The sequence below is a fragment of the Dermochelys coriacea genome, chromosome 2, assembly GCF_009764565.3.
Source record: "Dermochelys coriacea isolate rDerCor1 chromosome 2, rDerCor1.pri.v4, whole genome shotgun sequence".
Taxonomy (NCBI): Eukaryota; Metazoa; Chordata; order Testudines; family Dermochelyidae; genus Dermochelys; species Dermochelys coriacea.
The window spans coordinates 230402852-230419765 of NC_050069.1; the positions used below are offsets into that span (position 1 = coordinate 230402852).

General features: G+C 46.2%; 1 protein-coding gene across 3 annotated transcripts in view; it reads right to left on the reverse strand.

Annotated features, from left to right (window-relative positions):
• Positions 1-16914, reverse strand: part of RSU1 (Ras suppressor protein 1) — a 187122-nt gene that overhangs the window by 151670 nt on the left and 18538 nt on the right. For all 3 annotated transcript variants that reach the window (XR_005291112.2, XR_006279425.1, XM_038390226.2), the window contains exon 3: positions 10789-10839. Coding sequence is in view for 1 of the 3 variants with exons in the window: in XM_038390226.2 (XP_038246154.1) it covers positions 10789-10839 (51 nt within the window). In the remaining 2 variants the exon portion in view is untranslated. The remainder of the gene's footprint in view (positions 1-10788; positions 10840-16914) is intronic.

The window sequence follows — 16914 nt, forward strand, 5'->3', positions numbered from 1 at the left end:
GAGAAAACTGAAGAAATAGGTATCTCAACAGTGACCTCTAATGGCAAATCAGACATCTATTTAAAGCAGCACTTCTATTTAAAGGGAAGAAAGATTCAGAGATTCCAAAAGAAAACAGAAATAGCACAAAATAGAAAAGCAAACCAAGACAGTTGCAGTATTATTGAGGTACCAACTGGATTTACCTTTAAACAGGCTCTAGAAGAGCCTGTGTGTCTAAGGCAGAAACTTCAAGTAGACTGGGTCCAAAATTTGACCCAAATTTGATATAAAATAGCTACTTACAATAAGGTGATAACTAATACATCTGTTAGCATGCAGGTAACTTAACTGCTACCTACCCTATATCCCTAAAATAGAAGATCTTCCTCATGTGAAAAACATATGTTCATTATAGACAGCTTGCACGTATTGAAGAGATACTGTCCATGTCATGTTTTTTAACTTCATTACTACTAACTGAGAAGACACTTAACACTCAAACCTGTTTTAAAGGTGGATTTTACCCCAATTATGGAACTTTGAGGTTTGGGGTTAATTAATGATTACAGGGCTCTGGAAACCTTTCACCATACTTTCCCTCCAACTGCACTGATGAAGTGTTTTTGATTCACTAAAATCACTTATGCCTTAAGAAAAATGAATGTTAACAATGAATGTCTATATTAGGATGTTAATAAAGAATTCTGTATAGGCCAGGGGTTTTCAAACTTTTTTCCTGGTGACCCAGTTAAAGAAAATTGCTGATGCCCGCGACCCAACGGAGCTGCAGATGAGGGATTTGGGCTGTGGGAGGGGCTGGGGCAGAGGGTTGGGGTGCAGGCATAAGGGCTGTGGGGTGGGGTTGGAAATGAGGAGTTCAAGGTGTGGGAGGGAGCTCTGGGCTGAGGCAGAGGGTTGGGGTGCAGGCTGTGGGTGGGGCCAGGAATGAGGGGTTCAGATTGTGGGCTAGGGATCAGAGGGCTCTGGGCTAGGGATGCAGGCTCTGGGCTGGGGCAGGAGGTTAGGGGACAGGAGAGGGCTCAGAGCTAAGGGTGCAGGCTCTGGGGTAGGATCAGGGATGGGTGCTTGGAGTGCAGGAAGGGGTTCTGGGGGGCTCAGGGCTGGGGTGGCTCCCGGTCAGTGGCGCAGTGAGGGTGCTAAGGCATGTTTTCTTAGCACTGCAGACTTTGCTGCGCCCCAGAAGCAGCCAGCAGCAGGTCTGGCTCCTAGACGGAGGTATGCAAGCGGCTCCGCGCAGCTCTCACCCGCAGGCACCACCCCCCACAGTTCCCATTGGCCAGGAGGGGAGCCAGTATTAGGAGCAGGGGCAGCGCAGAGAGCCCCATTGCCCCCCCAAACCTAGGAACCAGACCTGCTGTTGGCTACTTCTGGGGCGCAGCACAGTGTCAAAACAGGTAGGACTAGCCAGACAGCACCGCCGCTGGGACTTTTAACGGGCCTGTCAGCAGTGCTGACAAGAGCGGACGCGACCCACTGCCTTATATTTCGCGACCCAATACTCGGTTGAGACCCACATTTTGAAAACCAGTGGTTTATCTATCTATCTATTTCCTTTACCTATCAATGACCAGATTCTGATTGACCCTCTCCCTCCAAAGACTGGAGCTCCAGGGCTGCACTCCCTTACACTTGGTGGCAATAGTCCCCAGAACCTGGTTATTCTCCACTGCAAAACAGAGCACCGGGCACTAACCACGCCCTCACCTTTCTGACATACAACCAACACGGGCTATGAAAGGAGATGGCACAGAGCCATTCTGCCAGCTCTGTGCCACTCAAAGAACAACTTTATGCCAGAAGTATTCCGCAGGTGCTAGGTTCCACTAGATTAGCAGCCCCTTTATGATGTCCAAATGGCATAAAGGGGCCAATACATCTTTTTATCTGACCCACTGACTACAGTTGAGGCCCAGAAAAGGTACCCCGTTCTCCAGTCTACCATGATGCAGCTGTTTTAGGCCCCCGTCTTTTGAAGCTCTTCCCTCAGAAATAAAACTAGTAACCCAAATGAAATAAATTTATTAGAGCTACCTAACCCGTGTCCTCCCTGTAAATCACCTCTGATGATGGCCCCTTCTTTTCCCATTTCCTGCTGAAGCCTAGCATTTAAAAGTCTATCAGCCCACAGCATTTCCTCTCTCCACCCAAATTTACCTCCTGGATATCCCAAATTTCATTCATTCTTCCCCAGGTCACGACCATGCTGTCTCAAAGCTGCTGTGGAGGTGTGAATTTAGGTTAATTTCCAAACTCCTAGAGGCAAATATTCAAGCTTTCCTTTGGAACTGACCTCCACTGCCCTGCAGAAGCTTCAGGTTGTTCTAGGCTGCTGGGCACTTAATGGGGTAGACTGCATCCCAAGCATGGAGCACGCATGTGATACACGGAGCACGGATGTGGTACATCCACCCTGCATGATCAATTTAGGTGGGAGAGCACTGACTGAACTGCTGCTAACACTGGTCTCTTCCAAGTAGGTTTTAGAGATACTACGACGACACTTGCAATCTTTACAGAGTTACTCAAGTTTTGACTCTCCTCATTTACACATTACTAGATAGAAGAAACATTTAACTAAGGGTATGTCTGCACTATGAAATTAGGTCGAATTTATAGAAGTCCATTTTTTAGGAAGCGATTTTATACAGTCGATTGTGTGTCCCCCCACTAAGCACATTAAGTCAGTGGAATGTGTCCACAGTACCGCAGCTAGCATCCACTCACGGAGCTATCCCACAGTTCCCGCCACCCATTGGAATTCTGGGTTAAGCTCCCAAAGCTTGATGGGGCAAAAATACTGTCGCAAGTAGTTTTGGGTACATGTTGTCAGTTGCCCCTCCCTCCGTGAAAGCAAGGGCAGACAATCGTTTTGCACTTTTTTTCCCCATGCAGGCACCATATTGCTTTCAGCAGATGGTGCAGTAGGACTGCTAACCGTCATCATCAAACCACCGCTTCCACTGCAACTCTGCTTGTCTCGATAGCCAATTTCTCCATGTTGGCTGTCATGGGCTCCTGCTTCAACTCTACTTTCCTACAGATACCATACCATGGCAAGCGTGCAACCCGCTCAGCTCACTGACACAGCCGCTGTTGTGTCCTGGTGCTGCTGGCAGCAGACAGTGCAGTAGGTCTGCTAACCATAGTCATCCACCACTTCTGCTGCAACACTGCTCTCCTGCAGACACCATACCATGGCAAGCCTGGAGCCCGTTCAAATCACCGTGGCAGTTATGAGCATTGTAAACCCTCATGCATTATCCTGTAGTATATGCAGAACCAGAACCTGCAAAAGCAGGCGAGGAGATGGTAGTGCAGTGGACTAGATCAATGAGGACATGGACACAGACTTCTCTCTAAGTATGGGCCTCGGCAATTTGGACATCCTTGTGGCAATGGGGCAGGCTCATGTACTGGAATGGCAATTCTGGGCCCGAGAAACAAGCACAGACTGGTGGGACCGCATAGTGTTGTGGGTTTGGGATGATTCCCAGTGGCTGTGAAACTTTCGCATGCATAAGGGCACTTTCATGGAACTTTGTGACTTGCCTTCCCCTGCCCTGAAGCGCAATACCACCAAGATGAGAGCAGCACTCCCAGTTCAAAAGCTCGTGGCGATAGCCCTCTGGAAGCTTGCAATGCCGAACAGCTACCGGTCAGTTGGGAATCAATTTGTAGTAGGAAAATCTACTGTGGGGGCGGCTGTGATCCAAGTAGCCAACGCAATCACTGAGCTGCTGCTATCAAGGGTAGTGACTCTGGAAAATGTGCAGGTCATAGTGGATAGCTTTTCTGCAATGGGATTCCCGAACTGTGGTGGGGCCATAGACGGAACGCATATCCCTATCTTGGGACCGGACAACCAAGGCAGCCAGGACATAAACCGAAAGGGGTACTTTTCAATGGTGCTGCAACCACTGGTGTATCACAAGGGATGTTTCACCAACATCAGCGTGGGATGGCTGTGAAAGGTACATGATGCTTGCATCTTCAGAACTCTGGTCTGTTTGAACAGCTGCAGGAAGGGACTTCCTTTCCAGACCAGAAAATAACCATTGGGGGGATGTTGAAAAGCCTATAGTTATCCTTGGGGACCCAGCCTACCCCTTAATGCCATGGCTCATGAAGCCATACACAGGCACCCTGGACAGTAGTCAGGAGCTGTTCAACTATAGGCTGAGCAAGTGCAGAATAGTGGTAGAATGTGCATTTGGATGTTTAAAAGCGTGCTGGCACAGTTTACTGACTTGCTTAGACCTCAGCAAAACCAATAATCCCACCGTTATTACTGCTTGCTGTGTGCTCCACAATATCTGTGAGAGTAAGGGGGAGACTTAAGGCAGAGTGGGAGGTTGAGGCAAATCGCCTGGCCACTGATTATGTGCAGCCAGACATCAGGGTGGTTAGAAGAGCACAGCAGGGCATGCTGAGCATCAGAGAAGCTTTGAAAACCAGTTTTGTGACTGGCCAGACTGTGTGACTGTTCTATTTGTTTGTCCTTGATGAAAACCCACCCCCTTGGTTCACTCTACTTCCCTGTAAGCCAACTGCCCTATCCCCTTCGACCACCACTTGCAGAGGCAATAAAGTCATTGTTTCAAATTCATGCATTCTTTATTAATTCATCACACAAATAGGGGGCTAACTGCCAAGGTAGCCCAGGAGGGGAGAGGGAGAAGGGAAGGACAAGGCCACACTGAACTTCAAAACTTATTGAATGCCAGCCTTCTGTTGCTTGGACAGTTCTCTGGGGTGGAGTGGCTGGGTGCCTGGAAGGCCCCCCCGTGTTCTTGGGTGTCTGGGTGAGGAGGCTATGGAACCTGGGGAGGAGGGCAGGCGGTTACACAGCGGCGGTCACAGCTCATGCTGCCTTTCCTGCAGCTCAACCGTATGCCAGAGCATATCAGTTTGATCCTCCAGTAGCCTCAGTATTGCCTCCTCATCACCTCTCCTTGCGTTCATTTTCTTGTTTCCTGGACTCCGCAACTGTCTGCCTCCACATCCACTGTCTGCACTCTGCTGAGCTCTTTTAGTGCAGGAGGACTGCATGAGCTCAGAACATTTCATCGTGAGTGCGTTTTTTTTTTGCCTTCTTATCTGTGCTAGCCTCTGGGATGGAGATGATAGGGGAAGTGTTGAACCATTTGCAGCTGCGGGAAGCAAAAAGGGAGAGTAATATTTAAAAAGACATTTTAGAGAACAATGGGTAAACTCTTTCACAGTGAATGGTTTCAAACAGCAGTGCCCTCCTTTCCCATACCAAGCACCCGTTGGGTTGGCCATTTAAAAGGAGGAGCTGTGGTTTTCGGGTTAATATGCAGCACAAACCCAACTAAACCGCTCCCAACCAATTCTCTGGGATGATCACTTCACCCCTCCTCCCACCGCATGACTAGTATCAGGGAAGATCCCGGCCAGCCAAATTCGAACAGCTCAGCATGAATGGGCCCACTCCCACCGCATGGCTAAAAGTGGGGATGATTTCTTTTCAGCTACAGCAAACAGCCCAGCAGGAACGGCCACCTCTGAATGTCCCCTTAATAAAATTCCCCTATTTCAACCAGGTTACCATGAATGATATCACTTTCCTGAGGATAACACAGAGATAAAGAACAGATGTTGCCTGAATGCCAGCAAACACCGGGACCATACGCTACCATGCTTTCTTATGCAATGATTCCAGACTACATGCTACTGGCCTGGTGGGGTAAAGTGTCCTACCATGGAGGACGGAATAAGGCTGCCTTCCCCAGAAACCTTTTGCAAAGGCTTTGGGAGCACATCCAGGAGAGCTTCATTGAGATGTTCCTGGAGGATTTCCATTCCATTCCCAGACAAGTTAACAGACTTTTCCAGTAGCATCCCAAATCTTCAGGGCAAATTAATCATTAAACACACTTGCTTTTAAATCATGTATTATATTTACAAATGTACACTCACCAGAGGTGCCTTCTCCGCCTTCATGGTCCAGAAGCCTGCCTTGGGAGGGTATTGGCTCCAGGGTGATAAACAGTTCCTGGCTGTCAGGCAGAACGGTTTCATCCTCCTCCTCATCCCCGTTTTGTGAGACTCCCCCCTTGCAGGAGTCCACGTACAGGGGTGGGGTAGTGATAGGGGCACCACCTAGAATTGCCTCCAGCTTATCATAGAAGTGGCACGCCTGGGGTTCTAACCCAGAGTGGCCGTTTGGTAACCTTGCCTGAGCTCCTTAATTTTCATGCAGCACTGCTGCAGGGCCCCCATTATAGCCTCTGTCCTTCATGTACTTGGAGATTTTTACAAATATTTTGGCATTTTATCTTTTGGAATAGAGTTCTGATAGCATGGATTAGTCTCCCCATACAGTGACAGATCCAGTACCTCCTGTTCAGTCCATGCTGGAGCTCTTTTGCGATTCTGCTGATGAGCTCTGCATTGTCACGCCACGCTGGCTAAACAGGAAATGAAATTCGAAAGTTCCCGGTGCTTTTCCTATGTACCTGGCTAGTGCACCCGAGTTGAGAGTGCTGTCCAGAGCAGTCACAATGGAGCACTCTGGGCTAACTCCTGGAGTGCAATACCGTCAAATTGCATCTACACTACCCCAAATTCAACCCGGCGATGTCCATTTCAGCACTAATCCCCTCGGGGAGGAGTACAGAAATCGATTTTAAGAGCCCTTTAAGTCGACAAACGACTGTCGTGTGGACAGATGCAGGATTAAATTGATCCAACTCTGCTAAATCCAACCTAAACTCATAGTGTAAACCAGGGCTAAGTAGCTTAGGTTATTTCCCTTTAATCCTATACCTAGAGAGTCATGCCCATGTTAAACCTGCTTCTCAATTTGACCTATTAGTGAACATTTACAGACAGCTTTAGAACAGCTTCAAGCAGAAGTCTGGATAAGTCAAGTTGTATAGGATTAGTGGACTAGAGACCCAATTAAAGTGAATGTTGTACAGTAAGGGACAAGGTTTATGACTAGAAAAAAAAAAAGGACAATACAGCAGAAACAAGATGGGTTTTACTTCAGTGTTTTCAGATGTTACAACAGTTAGCTAAATGAATCGCTAGTGTAACACCAATGAAGGCATGAGTTACACCTGAAAGGCATTTGGCCCAACAGATATACAGTGAGAGGAGGGCCAGATACCTCCTTTTTCTCCCCTTCTACTAAAGTTTGTGGCAGTGCAAGTTGAAACTGGAATGGCAATTGTCCCAAATCTGTGTACACTTACTGAGGAACATCTACACAGCCAGTTAGTACACGGTAACCCAGGGTGTGAATGAACAGCGCACTAGCCTGCCATGCACTCAATGGCCACATAGATCTCTACTGGTTATTTGAACTTTTAGCGTGCAGTAGCAGGGTCCAACCAGTTAGTGCCCAGCACGCTAGTGCGCTGTGCATTCACACCCTGGCTTATTACACATTAACTGGCCATGCAGACAAACCCTAAATGATTCAACCAACCAACTCTATTCAATCAATGGAATGCAGATTTGCGTACCTTTGATAAAGAATGATTTACAGGAAAATAAGTGCAAACTTAATAGCAATGTGAATGGCACACTAAAGTTAACTGCAAAAGGACAACATGCTGGGAGTAAAAATATTCAGAGCAGTGTAATAAGCATAATGGGATTTAATGGCGTTATTTACCTTAATGAAGCTTGGCTTAATTTTAGTAGTGTTGACTGGCAAAATAAGATAGTGGTTGCAGAAGGATATGCACATCCACTTACCTTTTATATGTATTTACCTCTATCAAACGGACATATTTACTACAGGCAGTAGAAAACAGAAGCAAGCACATTCATTTATATGACAGAAAACTAGTAAAAGATGCTAATATGACCTTAGTGGAACATATCAAGTGTCATTGCCACTGTTTTCCCAAGTCATTTTAAGAACAATTTACTAAGACAATTAATTATAATTGCTTAAAGGATTAGGTCAAGAGTGTCAGATAAAAAAATATGAATTTGAAATTTGGCCTTTTTTTAAAGGGAAAGACTATTTCAACTCAACATTTATTTTTCTTTAAAAAAAAAAGAACAGCGGTAACTTCCAACGTTGGAGAATATTAGTTATACCCCACTGGGGAAGATTCTTGGCCTTTATCTTCCTCTAAGCAACATTTTAGGGTCTGACAGGTCAACAGCATCCTTTAAATGGAAGAATGAACACTCACCCCTTAATATTCATACAATCTTTTGATTTAAAAGGTCAGAGTTGGTAGAAGACAATCTACTCTTTCTACCCCATTTTATTGGTATCTTCCAGTCAATGGGAGCTACGAAGCCAGTGCTCTGGGCGGAGGCAGCCCACAGACCTGCCTGGCTATGCCGCCGCCTAGTAGCTGAGCAAGGGGGATGTTACCACTCCCAGGGAGGCCCCCAGGGAAGCACCACCCAGAGCCTGCCTCATCCCACCTGGTGCCCCCTCCCAGACCCAAACCCTGCTGCTGAATGTGGAGGAAGGGGTTTGCGTGCTGCAGGGTCCTGAGACTGCCCTAGCAGCGGCTGGTGCACCTGGGGCTGCTCGAGTTGCCCCTGAGCGAGGTGCACCAGTCGCTGCAAAAGTCATGAAATCCGTGACTTCCATGACCTCCGTTATAACTCGCAGCCTTACTCATCAGCTATCTATGGCATAAGGGGCAAATTCGACCATGAGGCACGGTACCTTTCTTGAAACAGGGATCTGAGGAAAGGTCCTTTGTTGTCTTCACATGTCAGTGGGCATGAAAACTCTGGTCAAGGTTATATAAGGATATTGAAGTCTCCTTAGGATCCAGGTGGGAAAGGAGAGAAGAGGGACAAAAGCAGCAGGCAGATATGGAGGAGAAGATACAACCAAGACTCAAGTTTCCGTGATTCTCCTAATATACTAGCTATGAGGAAAATGGCCTACTAAAAATTTATAGCAACTATACACTTGCCTATTGGCACGCATATTCACAGCTATTCTTTTACAGCCCTTAATGCCACATCTTAAAAAATACAATATAATTGTTCTCTCATTCAAAATATATTTATCCTCTACATGCTAGGATAACACACAACTGATTACATCATCCTCACAGCCCTTAACTCATAATCCCCTTTTCATCTGAAAAAGAACTTTCCTTTAGGCAAGTCCTAGGTATTAAAAATATAAAACTCTTAAGAGATTTTGAAGAATTTATACTTTCCTGAAATTCAAGAGCTAGACAATTTAAAGGGTTTGTGACAGTGATTTCCAGCCTCTTTTTGCTAGAGCAGTGGCTCTCAACCTTTCCAGACTCCTGTACCCCTTTCAGGAGTCTGATCTGTCTTCCATACGCCAAGATTCACTTCACTTAAAAACTACTTGCTTACAAAATCAGAAGAGAGTGTCACAGTGCACTATTACTGAAAAATTGTTTACTTTCTCATTTTGTCTGTACAAAATTTTAGTTTGTACTGACTTGCTAGTGCTTTTTATATAGCCTGTTGTAAAAACAGGCAAATATCTAGATGAGTTGATGTACCCCCTGGAAGACTACGCGTATCCCTGGTTGAGAACCACTATGCTAGAGCATCCCCTTGCAATGGACTAACACACCACTTCACCCCCCATCCAAGTGTGGGCACAGTAACTATCTTCCCTTCCCCCCCATCCAGTTTCTCTTGTCCTCCTTCCCTGGCAATTGTGTTTTCCCGTCCACCCTATTTGCAGGGACTCCACCTTCCTCCATCACATAGTAGCTTTGAATGCCTCATTTCCACACTCCATGGAGTGCATTTACCTGGGAGCGGAAGGGATGCACAATAGTGCCTTCAAATGCCCAGCTGAGTACCAAAGGAGTAAAGAAAACTTCACTGGATTGACAAGAGGACATCTGAACCTGCACTCCTGTACATGTGAGCTGCTCCCAGAGAAAGTTACATCGGGGTCACAACAGTATGGAATTAGGGTGACTTCCAAGCAGCCACCTAATTTTAATGGCAGATAAGGCAGAACATTTATGGAGTGCGAGGTCGGCATGAGTCTGGGGTCCCACAGCTTTTCTTCTACACACAACGCTTTCCTCTACCCTACAATGACCCCTGAAATAGTCTGGCATTCCCCGCCCACGACAGGAAAATACGTGTTTAAGAAGGCTAAGTTACTATCATGATTTTTCTATGTCATTTGACCCCTACTGCAGTACCGATTTACTATTTGACTGAAACATCCCAAGGATCAAGGACCGATTGTGCTAGGTGCTGTACAGACAAAGATGCGGTCCCTTCCCTCAAAAGTTTACAACACGACAGGTCTTTTATACATTGACAAAGTTAGACTTAGTTCATTTCTTGTTTTAAAGCCCACACAAAATCTACAGAAGTTAAACATATTTAACACTGCACATGCATGGTCACTGTAGTATTTCACATTTAATCAAACAAAGCAAATATACTTTAAAAAAAAGATTTCTGGAGATGTAGGAAGCTTACAGACAGGGCAGAACGAACAGGAAGAAATTTTAAATGGATGGATTGGAAATAAGATCACAGTTAAGGATCTTATCCTCACAAATGGAGGATGAAATACAAAACTAAGGAGACCTGCTGAACATCACTGCTAAATTACATTTCCCATCCATTTCCTGTAATGCAACTATTTAAATGATCTATTTAGGACAAAGGCCTTGCCACCATCTCTAAGCAGCATAGCCTAATTGATGCTAAATAAAATGGAACACCACCAATGGCAAGTTTGACTGTTGTTCAAGTGGTAGCAATGAGGCTTCTATCAACTAGAAAAATATAGTGTTAGCCACCAAGAAGTGTACTTACTTGTGAGCTTGTTGTGGCTGAGAACCAGCTGTGTGATGTGGGACAGAGTGACTGTAAGAGAGCAGAAGAAAGACCGTAAGTGAATGAACTAACAACTCAAATGCAAGTTCAATTTCAGCCAGCCAAAAAAAAAAAAACAAAAACAAAAAACCATACACTGGCAGAGATTAAACTGAGCAACACAAGCCAATTCCTCCATGCTTTGATAGATCTGAACCCGTATGGTTCCCATACTAACCCAATTACAATTACTAAGATACCAAAACATCTCTCTCACCCCCTGCACATTGCAGTATGGATCTGCCTTCATATAACTACCATTTCACTAAAAAAAGATAGATAATTTGAAGAACGAACAATGCAGGACATGTTCTCAATGTTTTGAGAAAATTTTTACAGATTTTCATAAAGAAACAAAAAAGTACAAACAGGTAAATAAGTGACTTACACCTTGTATATTTTTCCAAATTCAGCTCGCTTCACAGAAACTCCAATAGAATTATGCAACACCACCATTTTATAACCTGTCGAAGTCAAAAGCTCCGACAATATAAAAAAGACAATACTATTTAAAAAAAAAAAAAAAAAGAGTAGACTGTCTCTGCAACATCTCTAAAGAGCTAACTTTGAAAAACTTCCCCCCCCACACACACACTAATATAGCAGATTCTTCTTTTACTTTGTGCCAAGAGGACAATAACGTGGAACCTAATTCCACAGGTAAACTTTACATACCAAGGAGTCTATAAGAAATTCATCTGTTGCCTTTTTGTTCAGTCAGTTATTAGTATTGTGCTACATACCAAAGGCGAGCAGAACCTTATTCTTCAACAAGATTATTCTTTACCCAGTAGAGGCAACTGGCAGAGGAGAATGGCCACAGTAAGTGTAGTACACTTTACACAGGAATCCCGTGTTGTTCTGCATCAGAGGTGGGCAAACTACGGCCCATGGGCCGGATCCAGCACATTAGACATTTTAAGCTAGCCTGCAAGCCGCACCAGCAGCTCGGCCCTGCTCCATCTGGGACGCTGGCCCGGGAGCCACACCAGTGGCTTGGCCCCATTCTGGCGCTCTGGCCGGGGGCCACACCACATCGCTCGGCCCCACCCCGGCCGGTGTCCAGGGTTGGTGCCTGCAGATGGAGCAGTGAGCAGAGCCGCCTGGCCTCGCCTCCGCATAGGAACTGGAGAAGGGACATGCCACTGCTTCCAGGAGCCGCTTGAGGCAACGTGTAGCTCTGAGCCTCTCCCCATGCCCCAACCCTGATCCTCCTCCTGCCCTCTGAACCCCTCGTTCCCAACCCAGAGCACCCTCCTGCACCCCAAACTCCTCATCCCCAGCCCCACCCCAGAGCCCACACCCCAACCCCAATTTTGTGAGCATTCATAACCCGCCATACAATTTCTATTCCCTGACGTGGCCCTCAGGCCAAAAAGTTAGCCCACTCCTGTTCTACCTGCACTTTAAATTCCAACCCACTGCACTTTAAATCCCTCATGAGAAAATCCAAGAGGTGTTTATACCTTTACACACCCACAATTCCAAGGGACTAAAAACAGTTATTGCTTGCTGGCTAGCAGAATGCAACTTGTCAAATTTTTGAAAACATCTTTACTGATCTTTCTACAGCTCTCATTATTACTTTCCCCCCCCCTTTTGGATTTCTTTCCTCTTTGTCCTATAAGACATCATGGCATATATTTTACTGAGGCCATATCTAGACTATAAACTTTGGTCAACACAAGTTGCCATGGTTAGTATATTACCCATCCATATGCACATACTTGGTGCTCACTTCGGTGCTGCACATACTCACCAGGAGTGCTTGTGTCCACACAAGGTGCCGTGTACTATGAGTAAGGCTACTAATCTGTCATAGAGGTCACCGATTCCATGATTTTATGAGATCTAACTTTATGAAAATTCTAGTAATTCAGCCCCAGCCAGCGGGGCTTGGGCTTCAGCAAATTCATGATTTATTGTTTATGCGCATGTCCTGTCCATGACTTAAAAAAAATACTTGTGCCAAAATTGTAGCCTTAACTATGGGTTGGTATCCCAGAGGGCCACATCCAACCCTCCAGCGCAATGTGAAAATTCCCCAAAAGGCAATCTGTTCGGGAGCACACACAAGTCGTGCAAGAAAGCTGGGAGCAAGGAGTCAATTTCCCATTATGCAAACTTATCACATAATACCATGCACATACCATAATTTTCATGCCTGTTTTTAAAATCCCACAAATCCATATGGCACTTGTCGCTTTCTGCCTTTTCTTACAAAAGCATGAAGCCCACACAGCTCTGCGCTATTGTCAAACACTGCAGACAGTCATTTGATATTTGCAGAGTTGCAGGAAGTACTGGAACAATGGGGGAACATGACAATTTCTTTAAGGACAGACCATTAAGGGACACGGCAAAAAGCAATTCAAGGTTGTTGTCAGTTTGCACAAAGAAGCTGCAGGTGGTATAGCACTGCTTCTGGGCCCAAGAAACTAAACCGACTGGCAAGATTGCATCATAACACAGGTTTGGGATGAACAGTACCTGCAGAACTTTCACATGCAAAAGGTCATAATTTCCAGATCTGTGTGCTGAGCTCAAGACAGCCCTCCAGAGCAGGCACACCAGAATGACAGCTACATTGACAGCTAAGAAGCAAGAGGCAATCACACTAGAGAAGCTTGCAGCAACAGATTGCCTAGAGTCACAGTCCTGCATAGCAGGATACAATTAATGTCCCTGTACACGTCTATGACAGCAGCCCCCACTGTTAATATTTCAACTCCAAAATCATTTCCCACTGACCAGTAGCAATGTCACTGAATGGACACTGAATGGATTTGCAGCTATGGGGATCCCAAAGTGTGTTGAGGCAATTGATGGCACCCATATCCTACCACGCAGAGTACATCAACAGAAAGGACATACTTTTCTATGATTATGCAAGGGTTGGTGGATCACAGGCGATGCTTCACTGACAAACATCGGCTGGTCAAGGAAAGAGTGCGACACTCGCATCTTTAAGGACACAGGACTGTACAGGAAGCTTCATGTTTTCCCTCCGACTAGCAAAATTAACACTTGCAATGCTGAAATGTCAACAGCTATCCAGGGAGACCCAGCCTGTCCCTATGGCTCATTAAGCCATATGTGAATGGTCAGAAGGTGAAGCATGAAGTAGAACCCGTCTATCCAGGTGTGACCTTAGATCGCACACAGATGCCCACCTGAAGAAGACAGGAGCTTAAGTTAAGATGCGCAACAATTTAGCAAACTGGCAGATTCGTCATGGGGTGCTCATGCTCCAACTTTGTGGACATCAGCTCTTGCCACCTCACATTCAGTGGCAGAGTACTACCTACCAGTTTGGAGTCGATCGTCACACACCAAACTGGTGGATATGCACTTACATGCCACCATGCTCATCATCTCTGGCACCCTGCATGACTCTCCATTCCCATGGCTTCCAGTTCTGAGCAATATTGCTCCTCCTCATTTCCTCAGGTTGCCACTGGCATGTTACTGGAGAAAGTACGCGCCAACTCAAGCCTGCCACTGCACAATGACCTTTTTAAACCACCATCTGCATGTTTGCCATCACGTAGTCCATTATGGTCTCATCCACCATGCCAGGATGTTAGGGCGGAAACACTCTGGTGAGAGGACTGGATATCTGTTATAATCCCCAACCAATCCCTTGTCACTGACCCCACAATTTGCCTGCCTGGTTTTGACCTGCCCCATTGCCAATTGTCTCTGTTGAACAGGTTCCAGACCATGCAAGGTCTCTATGCAGCCAACCAGTATTGCTGGGGCCTTTGTGACAGCCCTTTGTGCAACTGCGGCACAACGCAGACGATGATACACATTGTCAATGAATGCCTGCTAACTAGGCTCAGCGGTGGCCTAGAAGAACTGCATCTGGTGGTAGGGATGTAGCCCAAGAGGCTCTGTGAAATGTTGGAGGGTAAAGGGAGCTGCTGCAATGAAGTTCTCCATTGACTGCAAAGAAAGGCAAGCATGTGACTACCGGACGTCTTGGTCAACACGGATCTGCAGCACTTGTGTTTGCTGCCTCAGAAGCCCCATTATGTCCTGGTTCATGACCTTGTTTTCCTGCTGGGACTTTTTTCCAGGCTGCCTCCTATATTTACAAACCCCTTCCCCAGCCCTTGACAGCGACGCATCCCTGGCTTGCAGGATCTTGAATATGCGCTCTCTAGTCAGCTTCTCTCTCTTCATCAGGGTCAGATGTTCCAGAGTGGGGACCTCTCAAAGCTGCAATGGCAGAAGCTACTGATAAACCAGACAAATGTATCATTGTATTTACAGTCACAATGGAAACTGAAATTCAGTTTTAGAACTCTTCCCTTATTCCCATAGGAATTTAAATAAGACATGCTTACTGACACTTCAGCTTTGGAGTGCCTCTGCACAGCACAGCTCTCATACTGCAGCCATGGTGAGTATGGCTCACCAGGGAGCAAGGTGACAAAATGAGGAGGGAATTGTTTGGTCACATAAAATAAATTTTTGGCCCTGTTTCCATGGTTACAGGACCAAAACAGTGGCACTGAGTGCTGACATTTTTCCTTAGGCGGTGGTGATTTTAGCTGGTGTCTCACTCAAGGGTCACAAAGGTACAGAAAGCACAGCTGCTGCTAGCATCCCAAAGCCCCAATCCCATATGCCACCAGCCTGTTTCCTGAAATGGTGATTGCCAAAGTTATCACAGAATGGATGGCAAAGTGTCCTACCGCAAAGGAAAAACAAAGACAAACCATCCCTAGAAACCTCAGAGAGAGTATTGCAGAGGACCTCCATGGAAGTTTCATCAAGATCTCTCTGGAGGACACAAACGACATCCCTATGTACATAAACTGCTCCACATGCCTTCCCCTCACCTAATCCCACAGGATAATGAAAAGCAGATAGCTATCTCTGATGTACCTCTACCCTTTCTCATAGGAGAGAAACAATATAGACACCCGTTTCCTGCTAACTTGATGTTGGGTTGGGCGTCATCTTGAAACGTGCCCCTTTTAAGGAAGAATGCGTGCACACACTTACCTGAGGTTTCTTTCCTTTCTTCTGGCTCTTCCATGCTCAGTTGGCAGGACTGACTAGATGTGATGGAGTCTCAAACAGATCCTGGCTTGTGGCATAGCTAGCCACCCGCAGGTGTTTCTCCTCCTCGCTGTTCACAGCGGAGGTCTGTCCTGGGTTCCACTGAGGCACCCACAGTGAGGTGCTGGTTGGGTCTCTGCCAAGTATGGAATGAAGCTCATTGTAAGCGTGATCTTGACACGAGATCAAGTGTTGGCCTCCCTGGCCTTGTGGCATGCCTCCTGCAGTTCCTTTGCCTTCACACAGCACTGCTGCCAATTCCTGTTGCACCCCTTGCCTGCATCCTCTGTGCAATCTTTTCGCAGATGTCCCTATTTCTATGACTAGTCCATAGCTGCACCTGCACAGCCTCTCCTCCTCACAGGCCCAAGAGATCCAGTATCTCCAGTCTACTCCAGGCAGGTACGTGTCTAGCTGGCATGGTCAGTTGGGCAGTTGCACACAAGCGAGCGCTGCTGGGTATGCTCACCAAACTGGGCAATCGGGAAAGGGCAATTCAAAAATATTCAGGGGCATTGGGCAGGGTGGCTGGCTTCTGGGCTCTGTGCCCTCTGGTAATGGAGTTCATAACTGAGACAAGAGCAGTCGCTGTTGGGCATTGTGGGACAGCTGCTGGAGGACTGTTAAGGTCAACATAGGTCACACAGTGTTTACATTTGCACTGCGTCAACCACATGGCTCAATGTCGTTTGGGGAAGTGGCATTACTGTGTCACCATAATGGGACTTTTACCTCATTAGAAGACATCTGACTGCAGGCACAAACACAAATAAGTTGACGCAACAACTTACATTGATCTCACTTTGTAGCGTAGACCAGGCCTCAATTATTTTCAGTCTTCTTTTCCCCTTTTCTAACCTCTATTTCTTTATCTATGTTTTATCTACCGACTTCCCCATACTTTGTCTTTCCTCACCCCATCTTCCTCCATACTGTACTTTTTTCTAGTTTATCACCAGAAATCTTTCCCTCCAACCCCCATTATTAACCCCA